This window comes from Gouania willdenowi, chromosome 7, assembly GCF_900634775.1.
Source record: "Gouania willdenowi chromosome 7, fGouWil2.1, whole genome shotgun sequence".
Lineage (NCBI taxonomy): Eukaryota > Metazoa > Chordata > Actinopteri > Blenniiformes > Gobiesocidae > Gouania > Gouania willdenowi.
In genome coordinates, this window is record NC_041050.1 from 39,132,756 (window position 1) to 39,160,701 (window position 27,946).

General features: G+C 38.0%; 3 protein-coding genes across 3 annotated transcripts in view; all 3 read left to right on the plus strand.

The window, feature by feature from the left end:
* LOC114467127 (mitochondrial carnitine/acylcarnitine carrier protein) overlaps window positions 1–9,637 on the plus strand; it is a 10,575-nt gene extending 938 nt beyond the window's left edge. Inside the window, exons 2-9 of the mRNA XM_028453196.1 lie at window positions 1,029–1,115; window positions 1,561–1,688; window positions 5,938–6,028; window positions 7,235–7,352; window positions 7,421–7,493; window positions 8,885–8,994; window positions 9,073–9,194; window positions 9,347–9,637. Coding sequence (XP_028308997.1) covers window positions 1,029–1,115; window positions 1,561–1,688; window positions 5,938–6,028; window positions 7,235–7,352; window positions 7,421–7,493; window positions 8,885–8,994; window positions 9,073–9,194; window positions 9,347–9,409 — 792 coding nt within the window. The 3' untranslated portion in view covers window positions 9,410–9,637. The remainder of the gene's footprint in view (window positions 1–1,028; window positions 1,116–1,560; window positions 1,689–5,937; window positions 6,029–7,234; window positions 7,353–7,420; window positions 7,494–8,884; window positions 8,995–9,072; window positions 9,195–9,346) is intronic.
* A 1,926-nt stretch (window positions 9,638–11,563) lies between these two features.
* On the plus strand, window positions 11,564–19,662 carry tafazzin (tafazzin, phospholipid-lysophospholipid transacylase). Its single transcript, XM_028453339.1, has 11 exons — window positions 11,564–11,751; window positions 12,210–12,350; window positions 14,274–14,402; window positions 14,503–14,548; window positions 14,626–14,711; window positions 14,784–14,864; window positions 16,185–16,226; window positions 17,079–17,141; window positions 17,403–17,455; window positions 19,004–19,081; window positions 19,200–19,662. Exons 2-11 carry the CDS (start codon window positions 12,242–12,244, stop codon window positions 19,284–19,286), a joined length of 774 nt encoding a protein of 257 aa, XP_028309140.1. The 5' UTR covers window positions 11,564–11,751; window positions 12,210–12,241; the 3' UTR covers window positions 19,287–19,662.
* Window positions 19,663–20,021: 359 nt separating this feature from the next.
* Window positions 20,022–27,109, plus strand: atp6ap1a (ATPase H+ transporting accessory protein 1a). Its single transcript, XM_028453608.1, has 11 exons — window positions 20,022–20,196; window positions 21,213–21,333; window positions 21,403–21,477; window positions 22,373–22,566; window positions 24,281–24,321; window positions 25,009–25,094; window positions 25,196–25,345; window positions 25,421–25,578; window positions 26,191–26,241; window positions 26,320–26,557; window positions 26,880–27,109. The coding sequence occupies exons 1-11, from the start codon at window positions 20,030–20,032 to the stop codon at window positions 27,087–27,089; spliced, it is 1,491 nt and encodes a 496-aa protein (XP_028309409.1). The 5' UTR covers window positions 20,022–20,029; the 3' UTR covers window positions 27,090–27,109.
* The last annotated feature ends 837 nt before the right edge of the window (window positions 27,110–27,946 follow it).

Consider the following 27,946-nt stretch of genomic DNA (forward strand, 5'->3'; position numbering starts at 1 on the left):
TGTCAAACTTCCCATAAATTAAATATAAGAGAAAGAAAAACTAAAGGATGTGAAGAATATAACAGAATGATGACTTGTAATAACCTTTAATGGTTTAGTGACAGTGAATGAATTTATTAACATTCTGTAAGTGACTGATAACAGACTTAATAACTACTACTACTACTTTGTTTGTGACTTTCAAAGCAGTGATTAGAAGAATAAACATATATATACATATATATATATATGTGTGTGTGTGTGTTTGTGGGTCAATAATGTAATGTCTAAATATTCTGTCTAACTGCATTAGTTTATATGCGCTCACTTTGATTTATTTATTTATTTTTTATTTTTAAATAACAATGTAATTTATTCTGTTATTCAAAGTGTCCAGATATCATGTGGTTTGTGCTGTTTGGATTTTTTTTTTTTTTTTTTTTAAATGATTCTAAATCTGTTCAAATTAATTTTCTGCACAATTTTAGTTATATTATAAGTATTTCTATTTTTATTTCCATCACAATATTCATGTAAACCAAGCCCGATTATACGTCACCAACTCATGTATCTAAAGTTTGGACACATCTGAATCACAAGATACGGTTTGTGTATGTTTATATGTATCTATATACATAAATAATTATATATATATATATATATATATATACCACATAGCTATATGTCCTAACTCATATTATTATTATGTTATGTATTTGTTCCATAATAAATATTTTAAATACTGATGATTGAAGTTGTGTTTATATTTATTTATAACTCTGTACTCAGGCTGTTATATGGATTTACTCTAAAGAATATGAATTTGTTTGTTATTATTTAAAATCTGATGAATGTGTTTCTTTTTGATTTTAGAACATGAAATAAAAACAGTCGATATGATTCATTCATTCATTCATCGCTCTGTGCTTTTGTTTTGTAACTTTTAGCTTTTCTTATCTGAAACTGAACATGGCATCGTTTCAACAACTGTCACTGCTTATCGTGTGTGTGGGTGTGTCCTCATCACTACTGCTCCTCCCTCTTCTCAGGTCAGACTTCAGACCCAGCCCATATCTGCTCATAATGTTCTCTACACAGGAACCTACGACTGCTTCAGAAAGACCGTTAGCAAAGAGGTGAGCGTGCACACACTACGTGCACACTACACGTGCACACACTACGTGCACACTACACATGCACACTCCTTGTAAGACACACAAAGTGCACAACTATCCGTAAACACTGGCTGTGACGATAAGACAGAGGATCTGGAATTTAAATTCAAAAATACACAAAATAACAGAAAAATATTAAAAAGTAAAACAACAATACATAGAATAGATGAAAAATGTAGAAATATACATCAGTAAGCATTTCATAACTACACAAAAATGATTCCAAAAAACACAAAACATAAAAAATATAGAGAATGACAGGAAAGTGCCAGAAAAAACACACTCAATGACAACAAAGTCACACAACCTGTGGCCCCCAGATTGATCTGACAATCACATCTTTGTGGCCCCCGCTGTTATCATAGTGGGGTGTGTTATCAGTGTGTGTGTGTGTGTGTGTGTGTAGGGTCTTCTGGGTCTCTATAGAGGACTGGGGGCCCCTCTGGCGGGCGTGGCCCCGATGATGGCCATCAGCTTCTTCGGCTTTGGTTTGGGAAAACAGCTGCAGCAGGAAGATGCTAGCAAACCACTGACGTCAGTAACACACACACACACGGGCCCCTGCAGTGCCGTGTCCACTATGTCACGGGGACTTTTGCTTGGTTAAATAGGAGGTGCCGCACGCTCTGAACTCATTGGTTGAATAAAGCATCCAGCGCAGCAGTGAAACCCAGAAATAAAATACATATACTTTTAAAAATATTATTTTTTATTATTATTATAAACGGTTCACGGACTGGTACGGGTCTGCAGCCCGGTGGTTGGGGACCATTGTATTAAAAGTTAAAATCATGAATTCTTGGCTTGACATCAAATAATACAAACAGTGGATCTAATCTGGATTTAAACAATACAAGACAAGTTAATACAATATGTATATGAGACAAGTTGAAAAAAATGGAGACAAGTTAGAACAAGACACGAGATAAAGAAACAAGTCAAGACTCATTTAACAAGTTCAGATGAACTACGACCGCGCCCGCGGAACGTCTCCACGTACCACGTTCTGCTCATAGAATATCAATGTTAAATTACAGCTTGATTCAACAAGCATTAACGGAGGAGTAGTCATTTGAAGAATGGGGCCCCCGGGGGCCCCTGTGACACGTATGGAGTAATGGGCCCTATTCGTATATTGGTCTGTGTAAATGATTCAGTACCACCAACCGTCGTAATATTTGACTCTCAAATAAATGAGAAATCAACTTTTGTTATTTATTTTTTTTGCCAAAACAAAAATTGCGTTCCAATCGTTGACGCGTACACATCCATAGATTATAACTACCACTTTCAGCTCCATCCGTTCACGAATAACAGGAATAGTGATTTTAACTAGTGTACACAAAAAGAAGAAGAACAAAGTGATGGCGTTTTGAGTCTGGTAAAAAGAAGAGATGAAACACTCAACACAAGATATTATAACAGGACAAGAAAAAAAAAAACAAGATGCAAAATAAGACAGAAGAAAAAAGACAGGAAATGCAACAAATGTCACATGATATTAGGAAAGGACACGGCAAAAAACAAGACGCAAAACGAGATACAAGACAAGATAGAAGATACAGGACAAGACAAAAAAACAAGATAAAGAACTCCAGAAACTAGACAAGAGCTGAAGATCTTTGCACTGCTACATGCAAATGAGCATCAGGTGATGTGATTGATTAGAGCTCCAGAGATAGATCAATAGATGCTGAGGAGGAGGATGGAAGACTGTTCTCTGAAAAAGGAATACATGATATTTTAAAAATAAGTATAAACCATTTGTTCTTGGGCTGTGTGCACAGATCAGTGTCGTGTCTGGTGATACAAGACAAGAAACAGAACAAAAAGAAGAACAAGAACCAATTCCAGTGAATCATTCTATTTAATAAGGTTTATTATTAATAAGAACAGCCGCAAAAAGAGCTTTCTGGGAAGACGAGGGGAGGTGGAATATGCTTTTACATTAACACAGATGTCACAGTGTTGAAGCAGATGTGTAGCCCTAATCTGGAGAGTTTTTTCATAAACTGTAAACCGAAGATAAAACAAAGCTTCTCAGACAAAGATCCTTTGGAAGTGTGGAAAAGCCTGCGTGAGGTCACTAACCACAGGAAACCCTCCCTCCACCCTGCAGGTAACAGTAGACTGGCTGAAGACCTGAATAGCTTCTACTGCAGGTTTTCACACCCACCCCCCAGCTCATTAGCATCACATTCAGCACCCGGTCAGTCAGCACTGGCGGTCTCATCCAGGATGGGGACGAGTCTGCCTTCAGACGGGAGGTGGAACAGCTGGCTCTCTGGTGCAGTCAGAACCATCTGGAACTGAACCCGCTCAAGACTGTGGAGATGACAGTGGACTTCAGGAGAAATCCCCCCTCCCCCCTCCCCCCCCCTTACCATTCTGAACAGCACAGCAGCTACCGTGGACTCCTTCAGGTTCCTGGGATCCACAATCTCACAGGACCTGAAGTGGACCTCCCACATAGACACAACCAGAAAAAAGGCACAGCACAGGAAGTACTTCCTGCGTCAGCTGAGGAAGTTCAACCTGCCCCAGGAGCTGCTGATAATGTACTACACCTCCATCATTCAGTCTGTTCTGTGCACCTCCATCACTGTCTGGTTTGGATCTACAACCAAACTAGACAGACACAGACTACAAAGGATAGTCAGGACTGTAGAAAAGATCATTGGTGTTGATCTGCCCTCCATCCAAGACTTATACCTGTCCAGGGTCAGGAAACGGGCAGGTAGCATCACTGCAGACCCCTCACACCCTGCACACAATCTGTTTAAACTCCACTTCAGACCTGAGTGGTATTCCATAAAACAGATTATGTTCAAACTCTGAGTATCTCATTCCTAAACGTGAGGTATGGTCTTCTGAGTATGTTGCCAGGGCAACATTGTCCGTGAACTAAACCTGGCAGGTTTTATCAAAGAAACCCTGGGTTTCTACCTGGCTCCGCCCACCTGAACACCGTTTCTGAACACTTTAATAAACTTTAACACTTTTCTCTGAAACACATTAGTAACATCACACACCACAGACGTGTTCACATCATTACTAATGTTGTGTTTTATTTTTGTTTTTTTTGTTTAAACGGTAGTTTTCTTTCTAACATTGTAGATGTAGGTTAAGGTTGATCTACATTAAAACATCTACTGACGTCTGTAGTAAAGTTCACTGAATACAAACCTGTGGATAATATAAAGGAGGAGATGATCATTTAAATTAATCGATTGTTGTTTTATATTATTATACAGTTAAATCTGTAGATCACATCTCTTTGAAGATATGATGGCTCAGTGAATTGTGATGCTGTGCATGTAAGTGATGGGTTGCGGGTTCGGATCCTGCTTCAGGGAATTTTTTATGACATTTTTTAGACGTTGAGATGACTCTGGTGACAATATTACATAAAAAACCAATATAAATGATTATATATGAAGCAGCAGTCACTGTCTTTATATCCAGTATAACAGGAGGGCTCTCTATGCAGACATCCTATGCTGCTGACACGTCTCCTCAAACACATTTTATTCATATTATTCACCACTCGTCACGTCACTGAAGCAATAAAGTGATGAAGTGACCAAAAAGTGTGACTAATTACAGGTGATTGACCCACTTCATACCAGCTGTAATGGAATCAGATACACAGAGTTTATGGATGAACTCAGAGTTTGTTAACCCTCCTTTATGGAAAACCTCTCTGTTGCTGTGAAATAACACTGGAACTAAACATAACAATCCTGGATCAATCTATCACTGAGAGTGTTCATGTACATATGCTATTTAATTTAAATGTTAACCTGCACTACTCATCACTGCCCTACTGCACTATTATTATTATTATTATTATTATTATTATTATTATTATTATTATCTTGTTATATTATTGTATTTAGTTTTGCACATATTAGTCTAACTACTGTTTATATTAATGTTTATATTTTTTCTAGTTGATTGTTATTATTTAATGTTTACATTATTAGAGAGAACACAGTTCTACTTCAAAGTGTGTGTGTGTGTGTGTGTGTGTGTGTGTGTGTGTGAGATACCTGGAAAATGCTGCTCGTCACCTCACAGTCGTTTTTAGCTCCTTCTAAATACTTTTAGTCAAAGGCCTCGACGTGTTTGTCGTTCCTCAGCAGCTCCAGTGACTGAATGTTTGTTTGTTGGTTTTAAATAGCTGTGTGTGTGTGTGTGTGTGTGTGTGTGTGTGTGTGTGCGTGTGTGTGTGTGTGCGTGTGTGTGTGTGCGTGTGTGTGTGTGTGTGTGTGTGCGTGTGTGTGTGCGCGCCCGTGTACGTGTGTGCGTGTGTGTGCGTGGGTGTGTGTGTGTATTCTGTACTCTTATTTACCATCTGTTCACTGGACTCTAAAGGAAGACGAATGGTTAGCCACATCGCTACAGCTGTAGCTAATTACCCATCAGAACATCTCCCTAAACCGCCCACCCCTGTCTTTCTCTTCAAACAACTCAGAATAACAGTATAAGTGCATTTAATCAGTGTGTATTGATGTTGTCTGTTTATTTGTCATTTTTCCTTCTTTTCTACGTGTTGTTTCTATTTTATATATTTATATTGTTGGTGATGTTGGTAAAAGTAAAAATTTTCAGTTAACTTAGTCAATATAACAAAGAATGCTGATATCAGTTTTTAGTTCTTTAGAAGTTTAATATACAATCCTGCTTTTGTCTTTGTGTATTTTTCATATTTGTGAATTGTGTGAATAAAGATGATAAAAAATGAAATATATTATTTTCATTTTGCTCACGTTGTGTTCAGGCGTACTCAGATCTTTCTGTCTGGATGTTTGGCCGGAGTTTTCACCACAGTCATCGTCGCTCCAGGAGAGAGAATCAAATGTTTACTACAGGTACGTTGGTGGTTTTTTACCAAGGAGGAGATCATTTCACCAGCTTTTTATGTATTTATTTATTTGATTGTTTGTTTATTAGCAGGATTACGACAAAAGTACTGAATGGATTTTGACAACATTTCAACCAAACAAAAACCTTAGGACAGTGGTTCTCAACCTTTTCAGGCCGCGACACCCCCAAAAAAGGTTCCAGTACTTTATTATTTGGTCCATAGTATATATTCATCTTAAAGATCGAAATTTTTGTTTTATTCATAAATAAAATAGGTTAAAAGTGACCAAAAATGGTAGAAGAGGTGGTGAAATGGGATTTTAAAAACCACAGAAATTGATTAAAAGTTACAAGTTAGAGTGGACAAAAACAGACAAAAAAGGGGTAAAAAGGGGTTCAAAGTGTCAATATTGGAACAATTAGTTTAAACTGGCAAATAATAGGCATGACAAATGGTGAATTGGGTTAAATTGGTCAAAATAATCATGAAATCTGACGAAAAGAGGTTAAAAGTGACAATAATGGGTCAACATATGTGACATTAGGTGTAAAAGTGGTGGTTTATAAGTTTATAAGTGCTGAACATGTCTGGAAAGTGGAAAAAATGTGCAGAAAAGTCATTGATATGTGATGTAGAAGTGTCAGAAATGGGAGTAAAAATACATTAAAAGGTGCAAAAATATGGCAAGAAAAAGTGATGAAAATAGGTTAAAATATGGAAAGTTTGGTGTAGTTGCAGAAAAATGGTAAAAATAAACAAAAATGGGCTCAATGGGCATCTGGAGTCCCCCTCCCAGTGTCTCCAAATGAGATCCCGACCCCAAGGTTGAGAACAACTGTCATAGGCCATGGAAGATTTTAATAAACTTTGGAGGGGATTAGGATCAAAATACTGATTCTGGATCAGTTGAAATGATCAAAAAATCTCTATTTCTCATCATTGGAGAAGTTCCAAATATTGATATCTCGCTTCTTAATTGAGCGATTTTTATGAAATTTGAAATTTGGATTTTGGTGGAGCTCTGATTCTGAATGAATCTTTTCTCCTGAACATTGTTGAAGGCTTGTGTTTAATATGTAACCCTGAGTGTGTGTTTAAATCTAGTGAATCATTAGGTGGATTAATCATGTCTTTGTTTTTAAACCGCTTCACAGCTCACATAATAAACATGTTTATGCAATGATCCAAAGGTGGTGCTTCTGTGTTCCAGGTCCAGTCGACCCGTGGTGGTTCCATGTACTCTGGGCCTGTGGACTGTGCAGTTCAGCTCTATAAAAACCAGGGTCTACGCAGCGTTTATAAAGGAACCGTCCTCACGCTGATCAGAGGTCAGATTTAAAACCACACGCTGATGTTTATCTTTAGATCTAATATTTACCTCCTGTGTTCCTCACAGATGTTCCTTCCAGTGGTTTGTACTTCCTCACCTACGAGTCCCTCAAAGTGCTCTTGACCCCCGAGGGTCAAAGGTCAGTCACACTGTGCACGATTATTACCAGTCCCTAAATGCTGAGTCAGATAACAGGAAGTACTTTCTTTTTTTATTCAACTGATACCACAGCGTTTACCCTTTGACCCTGTTCAACCTGCGTCGCTACATGCTAAGCTAACACAAACATGTGGGACTGGTTGCTACGTGCTAAGCTAACTCAAACATGCAGGACTGGTGGCTACCTGCTAAGCTAACCCAAACATGTTGGACTGGTCGCTAAATGCTAAGCTAACCCAAACATGTGGGACTGGTCGCTATGTGCTGAGCTAACCAAATACATGGGACTTGCCTCTACATGCTAAGCTAATCTAAACATCTGGGACTGGCTGCAATGTGCTAAACTAACCCAAACATTTGGGACTGGTTCCTACATGCTACTCTAACCAAACATGTGGGACTGGTTGCTACGTGCTAAGGTAACCAAATATATTGAACTGGTTGCTACATGCTAAGCTAACCCAAACATTTGGGACTAGTCTCTACGTGCTGAGCAAACCAAACATGTTGGACTGGTTGCTATGTGCTAAGCTAACCAAAATATTTGGGACTGGTTTCTACATGCTACTCTAACCAAACATGTGGGACTGGTCGCTACGTGCTAAGCTAAACAAACATGTTGGATTGGTTGCTACATGCTAATCTAACCCAAACGTGTGGGACTTGTCCCTACGTGCTAAGCTAACCAAAATATTTGGGCTGGTTCCTACGTGCTAAGCTAACCAAACATATTGAACTGGTTGCTACATGCTAAGCTAACCCAAACATGTTGGACTGGTTGCTATGTGCTAAGCTAACCAAAACATTTGGGACTGGTTCCTATGTGCTACTCTAACCAAACATGTGGGACTGGTCGCTACGTGCTAAGCTAACCAAACATGTTGGACTGGTTGTTACACGCTAAGCTAACCCAAACCTGTGGACTGGTCTCTGTTATGGAGTTCCTTCAGTCTCAGAGGAAGAAGAACACTTCCCATCTGTAATATACGTGGAACACAAAGGTTCACCATGAAGTTTACTTCTCCCTACCTGGAAAGATATACAACATGTTTGAAAGGAAAAAAAACAACAGAAAAATGCACAAATAAACAACAAAAAAAAAAACAACAAAAATCACAACTGTGACGTTTTCTTCTGAGAGTGGAAAGGAACTCTATTCCAGAGACCAGTTCCACATGTTTGGGTTAGCTTAGCACATAGCGGCGTTGACTGATTAGGGTCAAAAGGCAAAGAGGTGTGGCTCTGTTGTCAGATCTATTTTAATTTATTGAATAAAAAGTTTTGTTGACAAATATTGGCTTGGATTATGAACTTGATTTTTTGGAGGGACGGACTAACGCTGATACTAACTCCACCTCTTGTTCCATGCAGTGTGTCCCAGCTCAGCACTCCTAAAATCCTATTGGCCGGTGGCATGGCGGGAATCCTAAACTGGACCATCGCTCTCCCTCCAGACGTCCTGAAGTCTAATTTCCAGACAGGTGAGAGTGGACCGGCACAGAGGCCCTGAGGGGCGTGGCCTCCCTGTGGGTGAATTTAAATCCTGTTTGTGTGCTCAGCTGCAGACGGGCGGTACCGGAACCTTCTGGACGTCCTGACCACGCTGCTGAGAGAAGAAGGAGCAACTGCGCTCTACAAAGGCTTCAACGCCGTGTTCCTGAGAGCGTTCCCAGCCAACGCGGTGACACTTCCACTCAGAAACACTCCATCATGTTCCTAACGACACACATGGACCCTCTCACACTCACTCACTCTTCTTCTTCTTCTTCTTCTTCTTCTTCTTCTTCTTCTTCTTCTTCTTCTTCTTCTTCTTCTCCTTCTCCTCATTCCCAGGCCTGTTTTTTAGGGTTCGAGGTGGCGTTAAAGGGTCTGAACGCGCTTGTGCCGGATTGGTGATAATGAAGGAAGACTTTTAGTGTTTTCTTAAATTAAAAAGTTTTTTTTCTATGCTTCACAATCTTACATTTATCATTATTATCAAATAATGATATAAAAAAAACCAAAGACACGCACAACACAAACGTCTCTCAGGTATAACTTTTATTATGTATGTTGGAGGTTTTTATCTTGTTGTTTTGTTTTTGTGACTCACATGAATGAATAAATATGTGATTTCTCCCTAAAGCTTCCACTTTTTATGTCCTCAAGTAGTTTTATTTGTTTATTACACTACAATTTACTTTTTCTAATTTTACTAAATAAAATCCAGCCAATACACATGAAGGAATGCAAACATTTAGTGCTGTTACAAGACAGAGACTACAACACAAGACACATCTATCACAAACATAGTAATAAATAGATCAACACATTTACTTTAGTTACCATCAAAACGTTTCAATTAATACAAATTCAGAGCAATATAAATGTAAAAGAATAATGTTTGAAATCCATCTATCCATCCATTTAATGAGCTGCTTGCTCTTATATTTAAAATCTAATCAATGTCAGCTTGGAATAAATCTCCATGGTAACAGATGTCCCTCCAAAATGAGGAAACAACATCTAAACTAAACTGGCAATATTAAAATTTATAATAATTAGTGTTAGTATTAATATTAATAATGTGAAAATATTATTAAAGTTATTGTTATTATTAGCATATATTATTATTATTATTTTATTTATTTATTTATCATTTTTTCTTTTAACTCTGCATGTTGCTGAGTTGTTAGAACTTTCAGAGATTGTTTTTTTTTTTACAGTTCGATGTCAATAATGGTTGAATTTAAATGATGTAGGGGAAATAACCTTATGAATCCTTATTTATTGAGGATATTTTTCTTGATAAATTTATCTAAAAGCGATTTTAAAAAAACAAAAACAAAAACCAATCATTTATACTATCATTTAATCATTTAATACTATGGAAGCCCGTTTCCGCCACTAAAAAAAAAAAAAAATCACCAAGGAAAGTCAATTATGGGAAACAAAGTCATAATTATAAGAAAGAAAGTCATAATTATGAGAAAGAAAGTCATAATTATGAGATAGAAAGTCATAATTATGAGATAGAAAGTCATAATTATGAGAAAGAAAGTCATAATTATGAGATACTTAAACACATTTCCAGCAGCTTGTTCATGTGTTGAGCTGACACTGAGAGATGCTGATCAGACTATCAAAGACTACTTTAGATTTTAGGCTTTACAAATGATGAAATACTTTGTTTGCTTGCAAATTCACATAGAAATATGCTGAGTAAACGCACCCTTGAAAAGATACAAAGCAAAAAGAGGCTCTGGTGTCGAAAGGATAAAACTGATGTGGCTGAAGTAGCTCAGTTTATTGAACAACAAATGGAGATTTCTGGTCAGTGTCATGGGTACAGATGGATGTACCAAAAATGTTTCTATCTCATAATTATGACTTTACTAACTCATAATTATGACTTTCTTTCTCATAATTATGACTTTACTAACGACCGTGGCTCAGGTGGTAGTGGGTCGTCTTCTGATCAAGAGGTTGGGGGTTCGATCCCAGTACCTGACTATGTGTCGAAGTGTCCTTGGGCAAGACACTGAACCCTAAGTTGCTCCCAGTGGTTGACTAGTGCCTTGCATGTCAGTTCTGTCCCACTGGTGTGTGAATGTGAGAGTGATTGGGTGAATGAGCTGATATGTAAAGCGCTTTGAGACTGTTTCAGTGGTGATAAAGCTCTATATGAAATCAAGTCCATTTACCATTTAGTCCATTCATAATTATGACTTTCTTTCTCATAATGATGACTTTCTAACTCATAATTATGACTTTCCTTGGTGATTTTTTTTTTTTTTTTTTTGTGTGGCGGAAACGGGATTTCCATATTAATAATATCAACATATAATAATTTAATTTAAGGATAAATTAATCTCAATAGTTTAACTGTTTTCCGTTTAAACCAATCATATGATTTTCGAGAAAGTTGGAATTAAAGAAAGAAAGAAAGAAAATTAAAGCTTTTCGTTCACCTTTGTCCTCATTCACAGGACAAATTACCCACAAACCCACGATCATCGCTACGGAAGCCGAGTAATGACAAAAACATATTGACTCATCAAATTCAGCGTCATAACTTTAATTTCCAGTCCCTTTTGGTAGTAAAACGTTAAAAAAAAGGAACATATGCTGACTAAGTAAGAGAATATTTGACGAAAATCACGTTTAATGACATAAGTTCGTAAAAACTACATGACCCAGGATTCATTGCGAAGTGTGTACTTCCGGGGTTGCTGACTGACAGTGTCAGGAGAAAAAAGGTGAGATAAATGTGACTTTTTCTCCTCTTATTTTGCTTTTGATCGGTTTCAAATGTATTAAAACAGGTTTTTAATCACACTGTAGTATTTCTACGTTCTGTTTATAAGCGTAAAACCCCCTCGAAAGGGAGATATTACTACCTTATATTTGTCAGTGCCGACATGTGAAAGTTAGAGTACTGAATTTCAGTGAATAACACGAGCTGAACGTGTGTGTGTGTGTGTGTGTGTGTGTGTGTGTGTGTGTGTGTGTGTGTGTGTGTGTGTGTGTGTGTGTGTGTGTGTGTGTGTGTGTGTGTGTGTGTGTGCGTGTGTGTGTGTGTGTGTGTGTGTGTGTGTGTGTGTGTGTGTGTGTGTGTGTGTGTGTGTGTGTGTGTGTGTGTGTGTGTGTGTGTGTGTGTGTGTGTGTGTGTGTGCGCGCGTGTGTGTGTGTGCGCGCGTGTGTGTGTGTGTGTCAGATGTGTGGATGTAGTGTGTGTGTGTATGTGTGATGCCCCTGGAGGTCCGATGGCCGTTCCCACGGAGCCCAGCTCTGGCATGGAGGATCTCTGGCTCTCTGATTATGGGGATGGTGGGATCCTACTCATACTTATGGACCAGTGAGTTTCATCCCTCCTTTCTTCATTATATTATATATGAACTAATAATAATGACTGTGTGTCGTATTCCTCTTCTGTGCTGTATAGAAGTGGATGTCCTGCTGAAAAATAACTTTCAAAATAAAACCAAACAGGCTGAAAACAGTTGAATTGATGACGGTTCTCGTTTAGGATTACAGTGTCTGGAATTCATTGCACTGATGGAAAAAAAGAAAACCTTAATTAAACCATATATAAGCTCCAATTTCCCTTCAGGGATCAATGGTTTACTGAATCTGAGCATGTTTATTGATCAAGATTTGATCAACTTCATTTAAATGATCCTGATGACATCATTCCAGACCATGATAATTAGATAAAAATCAATGGACACCAGGAATTCTGAGTTTCTAACTGACGTCTGTTTGTAAACCAGTGGTTCTCAAACTATGAACGAAGGTTGAGTTTCAAGCCCTGCCTGCTCCAATTGCCCCCCAAAAATAATCCTGACAAATAACACAATTTTTAATTTATTGAACTAACAAGGAAGAAGTAACATCATATTTCATAAGAAATCAAAAACTGAATTAAAATAATCACCTGCATTCCATTTTATTAAGTGCAGCAGTCACAAATACAGGAAATAATGTTTATAATCTGTGACAAAAAGGAAATTTTTTTAAGTAACTTATTGTTTGTTTATTTTTACGTTTAGTTCCCGGTTCATATCTAATGCACTCTAATAGTTTAATGCTTTTTTAATTACTGCTACATTTGTAGGTTCTTTATTTGTTTTGTTTAATATTAATGACCTTTATTGACCATACATGACATGTGTCAAAATGATCATTGGGTTTTCTATTTTCTTTTAAAACTAACTTTTTTAAACTCATTCAGTTCCAGACGTTTTTGTCGCATTTTGACTGATATTTAAAGACCCACAGAATATTTTGTACTGTGACAATCTGAATTCTGACACCAGATTCTGAAAGATTAAAATCTCTAATTTAGTTTGTAGCTTGTTTTTATTCTTCCGTAATCAGGCAAGTTTCACACAAATCACCAGTTTGTGACAAAAAGCTGAGAAAAACGGCTTTTTCTAAAAACAAATCACAAAATGAGTGACTTTGAAGCAATGTTTTTTTTGCTTTAGTGACACCTCAACATTAGTTTCCTTCTATAAAACTAGAAAAACACTGAGACCAGGCTTTTGATGGCAACATTATTATTATTTTACTATCTATGTCAGAGTTGAATGGTTTTCTTACTGTATTTTGGCATTCCTCCAAGTCTCTCCCCCCGTCATTCTCCACGCACGCAACTTCCTCCTCCTCCCAGACATGCCGAGTGTCACCGCTTGCCCCGTTTTTTTAGCGTTTTCTCTCACCATCACCACACTCTCAATAGTCCACTTAGTTCCACACATGCTCTGGTTGAGTGTGAGCTGCTGTGAGCTGGTGGGAACTTCAGCATCAAATCTCGTAGTACCATTTTCTGTCTCATAAACTCCTTTCCTCTCCCTCTGAGCTCTGCTCATCACTGGTGATCTCTCATCCAAAGGTGCTCTGCTGCCACCTACAGGTCACCTATTATTTTGCTATCTGGCTCACAGTTGAATGTTTTGCTTACTGTGTTTTATATTGTGCACTGCTGCCACCTTCAGGGCACAGTTGGTCACTACATCAACAGAGAAGCTTTATATTCACAGTAGAACTCCGTCACAGTGTATCCAAGCAACTTCCATGAAAAAACGTAATTGACGTAATATTACGTCAATGGCACTGAATGAGTTAAGAAGACTATCATTAAATTGAAAATGTCCTCCTGTTTTTCGCTACCCACCTGTCATATTTCCACTCCCTACCAGGGGGTGCACCCCACATTGTGAGAAACACTGGTGTAAACTGTGTGTGTAACATGTGTGATTAATGTGTGTGTCCTCAGAGTACATGAACAACCTGACGGTGCACAATCATCACGTTTTATTGGATCTGATCGATCAGAGGCCTTCGGACACGCCCCTAATCACTCTGTCCAATCATCAGTCCTGCATGGACGACCCGCACATCTGGGGTAAGAGAAAAAACTAAAACATCTGTTAGTTTATTTATTATAGAAATAAGAGACACATACAGAGGATTTAAAACTGAAATTGTGTGTGTGTGTGTTTCAGGTGTGCTGAAGCTCAGGCAGCTGTGGAACTTTAACAGGATGCGTTGGTGGGTTATTAAATGTTAAAGTGTGCGATTGTGTGTTTTTCACATGTTAAATTGTGTGTGGTGTGTGTGCGTAACAGGACGCCGGCAGCGTCTGATATCTGCTTCACCAGAGAGCTTCACTCCTGGTTCTTCAGCAGAGGGAAGTGTGTGCCCGTGTGCAGAGGTGTGTTGTTTATACACAAAGTCATTAATAACTGAATAATTTGACTCACACATATCAATATTTGTTGTGCAGGCGATGGCGTTTATCAGAAGGGGATGGACTTTGTTCTGGAGAAGCTCAACAAAGGAGAATGGGTTCATATTTTTCCTGAAGGTAACGATCAGTGTGGATTGAATCCTTTAAAGTGTGTGTGTGTGTGTGTGTGTGTGTGTGTGTGTGCGTGTGTGCGTGTGTGCGTGTGTGCGTGTGTGTGTGGTGTGCGTGTGCGTGTGCGTGTGCGTGTGTGTGTGTGTGTGTGGTGTGCGTGTGCGTGCGCGTTGAACGAACAGTGCGATCCAAAACCACATGGTCATCCAAATGAAATGTCTTAATATCTGATCAACAATTAATATTTTGTATTCTCCCATTGCTACGGTTGCAAAAATTAAATTTATTGTTGGAAAATATAAAAAACAAATATTCTAATGATGCTATTAATTATATTTAAACTATAAACAGATTTTAAAATGAAAAAGAACTAATTCTATTCAATAAATAAAATGTGTAAAAAAATATATATATATATTACACTAAAAAAAGAAGAATAATCATAAGACTAGGCAAGACCTGTATTCACAAGGCAAATACGTATTTGGCACCTGAAAATTGAAACTGCAAAATTTGTGGAAAAAAAATTTTATATCATAAAACTGGTCAAAAGTACATATTTCTGAATTCTAATAATTGTTCATGTGAGAGACATGTTATTGTGTGTATTTTGTTGTTGAATAATGTCCATTTATGATGTTCTTCTTATTCATTAAATTGAAAATAATGAAGCAGGATAAACAGAAGACTGACCTTGACCTTAAATATGACCTTGAGCAAAGGTCAAGGTCACATATTAAAAGAAAATGTTGTTCAATGGTACCAGTCTGAGCACTGTTTACTGTTAGGTCGTACAGCTTCAGTCCTATTAAATAAAAATACTTGAGATGAACATTTAATAAATATAAGCATCAAACTTGTACGATAAATATTCTTAGAGATATGGAAGAAGTTGGTATTTGACCTTGACATTTTGGCTCCAAAAAAGGTCGACTGCACATCCTTAACATTATCCCTATGAGACGACATACGTGTCATTAGTGTTGCATTAATAGTCTAGGTGGAGTTCCAGGACAAAGGAGTTGCAGAAGGAAAAATATTTGGCAATTTTTAAATGGCCAAATACAAAAATAATGAAAAACAGTTGACAAAATCAAAGATTATAGAATTTAACAGACAAAAAAAGTCTTATTAAGATTAAAGACAATTACTAGATGGAAAGTGTCCCACATACTGTTCGTGTTACGATTCAACTGGCTATCGTGTTATCATGTGATCTTTTTTAATGCAACGCAGCATTAAATACTGAATCAATTGTATTGTTTTATTATTAATATGAAGATTATAAATGTTGTTTATTTGTTGTGTGTGTTTGTCTCTGAACAGGAAAAGTCAACATGACAGAGGAGTTTATCCGTTTGAAGTGGGGTGAGTGTAACAAGTCTGTACGGCAGACATACAGTAGGCAACTGGTGGCCCGGGGGCCATATGTGGCCCTCAGTCTAATCTTGTGCGACCCCCCAAAACGAAATTGTTTTTTATGAAATTGGAAGTTAAATGAAGCCCAACATAACACACAAAACTCCAGAAACACAGAAAACGAGAGCAAAATGCAGAGAAAGTACACAAAAACACAAAACGTGTTTTTATACTAAAAATTATTCATAAATCACACAAAATGACTACAATAACACAGCAAATATAACTAAAAAACACACATTATGACTAGAAAAACAAACAAAAAGATGACGAAAATTTGCCATTTTGAAAAAGAAAAATATACTAAATGAATTAAAAAACACATGAAATGTCTAAACACTAAAAACATCAATGTGATCACACAAAAAGACTAACATGACAATCACTCAGTTTTTTTTCCTGTGTTAACGCTCAGATTGGTCGTTATTTTGAATGCTGACATGAATATTAATAATGTCACCCTTAGATCAGACAATCACATTTTTGTGGCTCTGATAGAAGTTGCTCATCTCTGCTATACAGAGATAATAACAAACACGGGCAACAAAGTAAATGCACAAACTGACTCCACGAACATAAAAAATGACAAAAAAAACAGCATAAATATATATATTTTTTAAAAAACCAAACAAAACTACAGACAAATATATAAAAAATGCCAACAAAAAGACAATGTTAGTCCAAAAACACACAATTATTGTTGTTTCCTGTGTTAATGTGAGATCAGACACATCTTTGTATTCATGCTGTGATAAAAGTTGTCATCACTGTGTTGTGTGTGATGTGTGTATCTGTTTGTAGGTGTGGGTCGGCTCATAGCTGAGTGCTCCCTTCACCCTGTCATTCTGCCTCTGTGGCACGTTGGTGAGTCACGACCCATTTCACTCGTTTTTAAACATTGAAATGATTCCGATTAATTAATTATCTTAAGTACGGGACACACTCCTGTTACAGGAAATGTTTGTTTTATTTTTACACATGAAGCAGTTACGCTTTATATTAAGCTTTTATTCTCAATTCTGACACAAACAAATAATAAGCATTATATTTGAATTCTGTTGCTGTGAAAAAAGATAAAAAGACAAATAAATATTAATAAATTAAGGTTTTCTGTTTTATTCTCAGGTCTGAGTGATGTTCTGCCAAACGCCAAGCCCTACATTCCTCAGACTGGGAAGGTGTGTGTGTGCGTGTGTGTGTGCACAATACACCATATTCGTTTAAAGGGGACATATCATGCTAAATCCACTTTTTTAGCCCTTAAATGCATTTTGTTGTATATTTAGTGTGTTTAGAAGTACAGAAAAGTTTGCAGCAGAACTGCCAAATTAGGACATCGACTCCAGGTCCAACACTTCGAGCAATCCGCCATTTTTATTTCTCGCTTTTAGCTCCAGGATGCAGAAGTTACGAGAGGATAAGTCAAAATGTTGGGTTGTTGGATGTAGTAACCCACACACTTCATTACACCGTCTCCCAGCATCAGAACCTTTTCAAAGTGTCTGGTTGAGTTTTATTTTTTATAGAAATGTACCACATCTGTGGATAAGGTCATTTTTGTGTGTGTGAAGCACTTCAATGATGACTGCTTCATCAACCTCCACCAGTATAAAGAAGGATTTACAGAAAGACTTTGTCTGATTGAGGGTTCAATTCCTTCTATCTTTGGAGACGATGAACAGAGCACTTCGGTAAGCTGTAAATAACGCTAAAAAGTGATAAGACGTCCCTGTCATTGTTTTGTTAGCATTAGCAGTTGCACCATCTTCATATGTTAGCGCTGTGTGCTCGTTTTAGATCCTTGATGATATGGCCTACGTGATTTAATTTAAGTCTAAAGTTTTCATTAGTCATTTCATTTTGTCGTTTTTGTCTCCGAAAAGACTGTATTAAAATGCATTTCGTGACGTTAGCTTGGCGCTAGCGTTAGCTCGGTGCTTGTGTTTGCTCACTTGTTAGGGTTCTGCTGGTTCATCATCTTCATTTTCATCTCGCTCCGCTGGGTCAGACTCTGGCTGGAACATGTAAGGCTGGATGGACAAGTCTAACGTTGTTGACATTTTGTAAATAACGTGTGAATAAACATTTTCTGCACCGCTAGACAATCGTATCTCTTCTACCAAACTACAAAAAGGGTGGAGTTGAACCGAGTGTCACCTGTGCAACCTGGAGAGGGGGCGGGGTATGAAGTGTCTCATTTGCATTTAAAGAGACAGCGCCAAAACGAGTTGCTCTCAGAAGCACATCAGAAAAGGGGTAGAAAAGGGGTGGAGCTAAAATAATGAGGAATTCAGACCCAAGCATTGCAGTTCTGCTTTATATAGACCATAACTGTATGATTTATATGTAAAAAGGAAGGATTTAAATGCATGATTTGTCTCTTTTAAAGGCCTTTTAAAAACAGGACTACTTTACAGTTTTAGAGCCTGTGTTCCTCCATCTTGAAGTCATGTGATTGATGATGTCACACGGCCTGTAAACATCCCATTGTTTTTTATTAGAGTGAAACATTCAGCCTGATTTTTTGATCATTTAGTAGCTTTTTGCTTTTTTTCATCATTTATCAGCTTTTTCAGTCCAAATGACATTTTGTGCTGCTTTTGGATGCTTTAAAAAACCAGGAAAAGTTAAACATGCTGATGTAACCCTCTTGTTTATCAAAAACAGTTGTAAGAACAGTGGAGGATCCCTTTAAATTGTGTTAAATGTGTCGTTTCCTCCTGCAGAGAATCACGGTTCTTGTTGGGAAACCGTTCAGTGTCAAAGAGCTGCTGGAGTCTCTACGAGCTGAAAACAGGAGTCAGGTATTAATATTATTATTATTTGATATGATATAATAGTATGATAAAATATATATATCATATTATTTTAAAAGAAATACAATGTTTATTAATAATTAATGATTATTTCTCTGATCTTTAGGTGGAGATGAGGAAAAGTCTGACCGACTTCATCCAGACGGAGTTTCATCGGCTGAAGGTGGAGGCTGAGGCTCTGCACCAACCCTAAACACGCACACGCACACACACACACAGGCTGAAAACCAGCAGCTGTTTTTATTACCACTGAAACTGAAATGAAATGAGTTCAACTTCTGATGAGAACAGGACATTTCTCAGAGCAGTAATCTGTGAAAACCAAACAAAATGCACCTCATGTGTAGAACCAGTATCTTTGTGTGTACAGGATTTACTCCCACGTGGCATTAAGTTGAGTTCTTGTGTGTTTACTGTCATTTTTGTCCTCTGCTTGCGGATCAATGTTTTGAAAATGTGTTTTAAAGAGGAAAGATGGCCTCGGCGAGCAGATCTGTGCTTCTTTTATAAACGTGGGGCCTTATTTTCTCCACAGGAGGGACAATAAACTCAGACTTCACAGCCTTTCATCAGTGTTTCTCTTTATTTTTAATTTTTTTATTTAAAAAATATATATAATTGAAATAGACACAATAATTAAAAAAAAGATTTTATGAGAATAAATATTTTCTTGGTGTTAAAATAAAAGAATTTAAAAAAAAATGTTTTGTGAAGCACATTTTTCATGAAATTATTTTCTAAGTATATGTGTAGAGCTCTTGGCTTTAACGAGAGGAGAAACATGTTAAACTTTTAACAGATACAATTTTGCAGGTTGGAAATAAACGTTTTATTTTATTTTATTTCACACTAAGTGGCGGTAATGCATGTCCAGTGTTATTTCCAACTGCCAATAAATACCACAGAAGAAGATTCCGTGATCCTCCAGCTGACGTGATGACGTCACTGCGGCTCCGCGCACAGAGAAGCTCAAAGATGGCGACCGCTCCGGTTTCTTCACCCTGGCTTTCCGCCACTCGGCTCGTCCTCCTCGGGCTGCTGAGCACCTTCAGCCCGGTGAGCCGCGGCGACCAGGTGCCGCTGCTGCTGTGGACCAGCGGAGGGTGAGTGCGGCTCCGTTAGAGGACAGTGTTTTTATTTACCGTCGCTCAGACCGTTAGCTTCATCACTTCATTCCGAGGATGAAGTGATGAAGATCACGGTCATCATCATCATCACGATGGAAAAACGATGTTTAACGTTCACGTGTCGTTAGATAAATAAAGGATTAATGTTAACATTTGTTAGTTCATACATTATAATATTCACTAGGGGTGTACATTGCTATGAACTGACAATACAATACGATTTGCATGTCACGACACGATATATCCCGATCTTGCGATAAAAAATAATTATAAATGTCACCTTTTTAAATACAAAATGGTATTAAACAAGTATATGGTAATTAACTGTATTTAAAGAACTAAGATAACAAACAAGTGGTTTGTTAATCAGACTGTCAAATTAATTAAAATTATAATGTAAAAAGTGCCCAGTATGTTTCATGGAAATAAAGTGCAATCAACTTCCAAGCACAATTAAATGTTTATTTTAAATTAAAAAACATGATTTAAAAAAATTGATTGGGACTTTTGATCGATACCATAATCGCGCAATGATATATTGCTGAATCATTTTTTTTTACTCTTAATAATCACTACAATATTACTGACAATTCACTAGAATTTTACTAAAAAGTTAATATTTCAGAATCTTTTCTTTCAACAAAACATTCTGATTCTGTTAAGTTCCTAAATGTTTAAAACTGCCAAGTATGTTTTATGAAAATAAAGTGCAATCAACTTTCAAGCACAATTAAAGATTTTTTTCTTAAAAAAAACACAATTAAAAAATTGATTGGGACATTTTTTGGATCCATATGATAATCGCATGGCGACATATCGCCATATCAATATTTTCTTACATTTGCTATTCACTAGAATTCACTGAAAAGTTTATATTTTCACATATTCCCACCATTTCCGAGCTTTTCCCATGGAAATGAAGTTTAAAGTAAATTTCCCGCCCCTTTGCAACCTTAAAGTAATCTTAACCTCCCCCCCCCCCCCCCCCCCAGGGGGCAGACTCTGACTCCTCCCACTGCAGGTCACATCGTGGGACAGCAGCAGCTCAGCTCCTACCTGAACACGGCTTTGGAGGAGGGACCAAAGAACGTGGTTCTGTTCCTGCAGGACCAGGTACTGGACCACATTAGGGTCTCAGGGACAGGATGGTGATTCTGTGACCTCTGACCTTTGTTTCCTCAGATGAGCATGGAGGACTTCACCCTGTACGGAGGAGCCTTCGGGAACAAACAGGACAGCGTGTTCCCAAACCTGGAGGTCAGAACCATCTCCTGGTCCATTAAACCAGGGGTTCTCAACCTTGGGGTCAGGGCACTGGGAGGGGGTCGCCAGATGCCTTCAAGAAACTAAGAATATTTTTTTAACTTTTTGAGCCCATTTTTGCTTCTTTTTACAATTTTTCTCCAACTAAACCAAACTGTTCATATTTTAACCTATTTTCATCACTTTTTCTTGCCATATTTTTGCTCCTTTTAATACATTTTTACTACATTACTCCCATTTCTGACACTTCTACATCACATTTCAATGTCTTTTCTGCACATTTTTTCTACTTTTCAGACATGTTCAGCACCTTTCCACCACTTTTCCACCTAATGTCACATATGTTGACCCATTATTGTCACTTTTAACCTCTTTTCACCATATTTCTAAATTATTTTTACTTGTTTAACTTGTCATGCCCATTATTTGGCATTTTAAACTAATTGCTACAATATTGACACTTTGAACCATTTTTACCACTTTTTTGTCTGTTTTTATCCACTCTAATTTGTTTATCCAATTTCATGTGGTTTTTAAAATCCCATTTCACCTCCTTTTCCACCATTTTTGGTCACTTTGAACCATTTTATTTATGATTAAAACCAGGATTTCCATCTTTAAGGTGACTAATAATAAACGTTCCTGGATAACAGTGGATATTATTCAGATGAATAAATAAATGTGGTTATCACAGATTCATAGAACAATGGACCATCATTTTACTGACTTTATGGATGGACCCCAAAAATCTCTCCCCTTTATTCCCCCTTATAGATGGTCCTGTCTCCATCTGTTCATGTCTGTGTTCACCACCTTCAGCTACAGTGGGGGTCCCCGCTCTATGGGACCTGTATTTTGGGGGTCGCATTCTGACTTTGTCTCTTCTCAGAGCGCCCTGACCTCCTCGTCCTCCCGCCTTGTGCTCCCCGCCGTCTCCTGGCCCGCCTCCAACGCTGTGATTGGTCAGCTCCAGGACCAGTTGGAGACCTCTCCTCTGTACATGGACCCTGAGACTCTGAGCCAGCTCAGGCTCAACGGCTCCTCGGCAGCTCTGCTGGTGTTCAGGCTGCCGTATGGCGTCGGGTGAGTGACGCACAGAGAGAGAGTGATGCATTCATGGGGAATAGGAAACATGACGCACATGTAAATCTGTTATTGTGCAGTTTACACTGTTTTATTTGTTCGTCTTTCTCAAACCAGTCATCATTAGAGATTAATAAACATCCTGAAATTGTACCAAACGCACTTTATACGTTTAATGGAGTTAACTATTGTCATTCATTTCATATTTATTCACAAGAAATGCACCAAAACAAACACGCACTCAGATCACAGCAAACTTTGACATCCAGACATTTGTTAGCCGATTAAAACCTAGTATTTTTTCTAAATCCTGCAAATTTCCTCAAATTATTCAACTGAAAATAAATGACGATTCTTCATAATATCAATACCCTAACCCATTTTATCAACAATAAACACTGTAGCAAAACATAAAGATAAGTGGGCGGTCACGGCTTTCTTAAGAAGACCATGAATACGATCACAGAATCACTGATGAAAGTATGGATCACAGATGCTCAGCGTCGTTAATACCTGTGAATAACTGATGCTTCTGCAGCAGGATGGAGAAATAAAACATGATACGGAAAAACAGAACAGCAGCGCTGCTAAGAAGGAGAGAGAGAGAGAGGCCGACCTCCTTAATGCATAAATATCCCAAACATGTAGAATTAATAAAGTGAACTCATAGTTATAGTAAGAGGAGGTGGAACTGATCACTTTAATAAATCACTGATTATTACATTATTGTAGATTGAAGTAGACCTTTATTGATCTCCCAAAGGGGAAATTCACAGTGTAAATAAGACGGGATAACTCTGGTCTCTTACATGGGAGGGAAGAAATCTAGCACTGATCCATCATTACAACAAACCATGACCGTGCGCTATGTTACATATATACGTATGTATATATATGTTTCTAGAAAGAATTTGTCATCTATAATTTAACAAAATTTAAAATGACTCCAATAATCCATTTAAATCAAACCTCTGACGGTAATTCCACAAGCAGGATTTATTATTATTACAAAATATCCAGAGTCCTGACAGAAAAATAAATGAAATTAATAATTATTGTGAAGTTAAAAAGTGAAGTCAGAATAATGTGAAACCTTCAGATCCAACAATAAACCATAAATTTTCTTATTTTTAGGACTCACTTGAAAAAAATGAGTTCCATTTTAGTCATAATGAGTAAAGTCAGATTATTATGTATCTTTTCTAACTTTTCAGTGTTGGTGTTTTATTAATAAGGAAAATATTTCTAATAAATCATCTGCTTTCTCACTTTCATTCATCAAATCTTGTCTTTTTATATGTTCTTTATATCTTTATATATAAACTATGATAATAAAACATATTAAAACCAAAAGTCAATGGACAAATTAAATGACTATTTATAATATTTGTGTGAAGAAACGTGTATAAAAACCATGAATATTCTATAAAACACTCATTTGTCACAGCACTGACAGCAGAGCCACAGCAGGGATAACTTTATCCTGGTTGTTATATCACCATGGTTACAGGTTAGCTGTAGAGGCTAAATCACCATGGTTACTTGTCCTGGATAAACCTAGCCAGCTTTCGTTCATTAAGGGACAAGTTTATCCAGGATAGATGATTTTTCCAGGCTTTATCACCTTTCCTGGTTTTGTGCGACACCCCCTGGTTTGATGTGTGTTAAAATAACAAAGATGGCGTCCGTCTCTCTCCGTGTTCTCTCCTCACAGTTCTGATCTGATGTCGGCCAAAGACGTGCTGAGTGGAAACGGTGAGTGTGTGACACAATCTGAACAGATTCTAGAAAACCTGAGTTTTGTCATCAAAACAACATTAATAGTATCGTTCTATAACAACTCTGTCACTATTTAAACCTTTAACGGAAATGTTTTATGATGCTTTAAAAACATGTTATGGCTCTATATATATATATATATATATATATATATATATATATATATATATATATATATATATACAAATGAAGTTTTTAAATTGTTGGAGACATTTGTTTTTAATTAGATAAAGACAGTGTTGGCCTCACAGATCAGTAAATCCAAGATCATTGGATCAAAAAATGTAGTTAGTTCTGATTTCCACTGTAAACACTCTCTTATTGGTATAGTTTGGTGCATTGCATTGTGGGATGTGGAGTCCTGTAGACGGATGCATAGATGTGTTTTTACTTCATTCTTACTGTGATTTGATTTGTGTTTGTTACTAAAACTCTGACAAAGTGACTAAAAAACACTTCTATTCATCCGTCTCCAGGACTCCACATCCCATAATGCAATGCACCAAACCTTTCCATCTTTATCTGATGAAACATTAAAGTCTGTAGAAGTTTGAACCTGAACTACAACTAAAAGTCTGGAGTCTTTACTTCAGGTTGCTCTGATCCATCCAACACACACTCATGGAGAACATTTATGTTAACGATCAGCTGACTCTGTTTCAGACGAGGTGATTGGTCAGGTGTTGGGTATCATGTCTGTGCAGGCCATACCTTACACAGCCATCTATACGGCACTGAGGCCCTCTAGGGTGAGACACATACACACACACTGTAAAAGTAAGAACATAAATGTAAGCTGAGGAAAAAGGACCTTAACCTTTGTGGTGTTGTTCTCTGGCTCCGCCCCCAGGAGGCTCCGTCTCTGTCCTCTGAGTCGGTGGTGGGTGGAGGGCGTGCTCTACTCCAGGCTAGAGGAGGATACAAGGAGAGAGAGAGGGAGAGAGAGAGGCAGCGTAAGATGAAGCAGAAGGCTGGGATCTACGCCCCAGTGGAGTTTAAGGTCAGTCACTTACTAACACAGCTACCAGTACGCACACAACACCTGACAGCTTCCCTCTGCTTGCCCTGTGAACAGGAAGTAGACTCCACCTGCATCCTGCTATGGGCTAAAGCTCTGAGCGTTAGCATCCTGCGTAGCGGCAGCTGGGAGGAGCACGACCTCACACCCTCCACCTTTGGAGAGGGAGTTGAACCCAGACTGCACGGATCCTCCTGTGATAAGAACAAAGCTAGGTAGCCCCGCCCCTTTACCCTTTGACCCTGTTCACACAGTGCTGCTACGTGCTACGCTAACCTAACATGTGAGGCTGGTGACTACTTGCTATGCTAACCCAACATTTGGGACTGGTTGCTATGTGCTAAGCTAACTAAACATGTGGGACTGGTGGCTACATGCTAAGCTAACCAAGCATGTAGGACTGGTCACTTTGTGTTAAGCTAACTCAAACATGTGGGACTGTTGGCTACATGCTAAGCTAACTCAAACATGTGGGACTGGTGGCTACATGCTAAGCTAACCAAGCATGTAGGACTGGTCACTTTGTGTTAAGCTAGCTCAAACATGTGGGACTGTTGGCTACATGCTAAGCTAACTCAAACATGTGGGACTGGTGGCTACATGCTAAGCTAACCAAGCATGTAGGACTGGTCACTTTGTGTTAAGCTAACCAAGCATGTGGGACTGTTGGCTGCATGCTAAGCTAACCAAACATGTGGGATTGGTTGTTACGTGCTAAGCTAACCAAACATGTGGGACTGCAGGTTTTGGATAATGTTTGTTTTTTACATGTTTGTTCTTCTGGTAAATAATTCTTCTTCTGTGGTTTTTTTGTCCGCTTGCTTCAGGTTGGTTCTGAACTACGAGAACGTTCTGGGCCATCGCAGCTTCAAACTCGTGTGAGTCCCTGAGATCCAGTTCGTTCCTGAGCTCCCATCGTCCTAGCTAAGCTAACCTCTGAGCGTCTCCTCCTGCAGCTTCGCCATGACTCAGCGTTATTACAAGGTGTCTGCGCGTCGCTGGTTCACGCTGGACGCCGTGGAACTGGAGTACGACGGCACCAGAGCCACGTTTAACGGCAGCAGGAGCGTCTACGCCCCGGCTGAGTACTCGTACCGCTGTCAGTCCGTCACCAACTACCGCTGGCCCCTGCTGGTCCCGCGCTCCATCAAAGACCCGTCCAATCAGTGGAGGGTGTCCTTCGAGGACTTCCAGGTGAGCCATCTGCTGCTTTTAATCATGAGACGTGACATGTTTCAGGGATTAGAACAGAGGTCGTGACCCCATTTTAATATCACACATTTCTGTCGACTTTATTTTTCCTTCTAGAATTAGTTTTTGATCATATTTGTTATTGTGTTACAGACAGCGTAGCTAGGATTAGTGATAAAAAATAAATAAATTATTATTTTATTAATTATTTAATGATATATATTATATTTAGATTTGTATTTGAGGAAGTGAAAATATAGAATACAGTTGTTGAAGATTGTTTTAATTTTGAAAAGAATAATAATAAAAAAAAATGTATCTTCAGATCCAAGGCTTCAACGTGAGCGGCGGCGACTTCTCGTACGCCAGCGACTGCGCGGGCTTCTTCTCCCCAGGGATCTGGATGGGCCTGAGCACCAGCCTGCTCATCGTGCTGGTTCTCACCTACGGCCTCCACATGATCCTCCAGCTGCACACCATGGACCGCTTTGATGACCCCAAAGGACCCGCCATCTCCGTCCCTCAGACAGAGTAACAGAACCCAAGCAAACAAACGCTGACGTTAAAACCGTCAGAAACTGTTAGAATTAACAAAACCATTTAAACAGGAACACAAAAACAATGCAAACATGTCTGACATTTAAGGGAGGGATAAAAAATTATTAATAAATGTCAATTAGTGGATACTTTTTGTTCATATTATTGAAAGTATTTAAAATTTAAATAAAATAAATAATCATAAATATTGTTTATAGTAATATTGGATAAAATGTATGTAAAAAATAAATAAAAATGACTAGAAAGTGTAAACTTTGTTTCCAAATTGTCCAAAAGATGAGATAAAAAGCCTAAACCAGTGTAAAATATTAGAATTCTTTGAAATCAGAGACATTGTGCAGTTAAACTATAAAATATAAAATGTGTTCAAGTTTAAACTGAAATAAATAAATGTAAATAAGATCAGAATGAGGCTAAAGTTTAGGAATAAAAATGTAAATATGATCATAAAGAGTTTAAATGTTGTCACTGGCTTTTTCTCAGAGAATATAATATGAATATAAAATAATAGAAACAGTTCATGTGCGTGAGCAGCAGGGGGCGCTGTGCTCTGACGACCAACACTAAGGGAACACCAGCTAATGAAGGTCATTTATTATGTTATTTATTGTTGTTGTAGCTAAAGAGTTAAACTCATTCCTTTTGTTTCCTTTTGACTTGAATATTTATTTATTTCACTGAACAGTGAGTGTGTGTGTGCGTGTCGTCCCGATTATGATCATTGCCGACATCTGTTGTGTTGTGATGCTGCTGTGACTTTAATAAACCTGTGTCATGTGACCTTGTGTCTCAGCTTTTCTCCTCAGGTCCCCATAACGGCATGAGCCTCACACA

Excerpts from the sequence above, each read along its gene's own strand:
- tafazzin (XM_028453339.1), top strand. The coding sequence starts at position 12,242 with ATGCCCCTGGAGGTCCGATGGCCGTTCCCACGGAGCCCAGCTCTGGCA. Across the intron at positions 14,403-14,502 it reads GGACGACCCGCACATCTGGG|GTGTGCTGAAGCTCAGGCAG; the intron begins GTAAGAGAAAAA and ends TGTGTGTTTCAG. Across the intron at positions 16,227-17,078 it reads GTTTATCCGTTTGAAGTGGG|GTGTGGGTCGGCTCATAGCT; the intron begins GTGAGTGTAACA and ends ATCTGTTTGTAG.
- atp6ap1a (XM_028453608.1), top strand. The coding sequence starts at position 20,030 with ATGACGTCACTGCGGCTCCGCGCACAGAGAAGCTCAAAGATGGCGACC. Across the intron at positions 21,478-22,372 it reads GCGTGTTCCCAAACCTGGAG|AGCGCCCTGACCTCCTCGTC; the intron begins GTCAGAACCATC and ends GTCTCTTCTCAG. Across the intron at positions 25,095-25,195 it reads CGGCACTGAGGCCCTCTAGG|GAGGCTCCGTCTCTGTCCTC; the intron begins GTGAGACACATA and ends CTCCGCCCCCAG.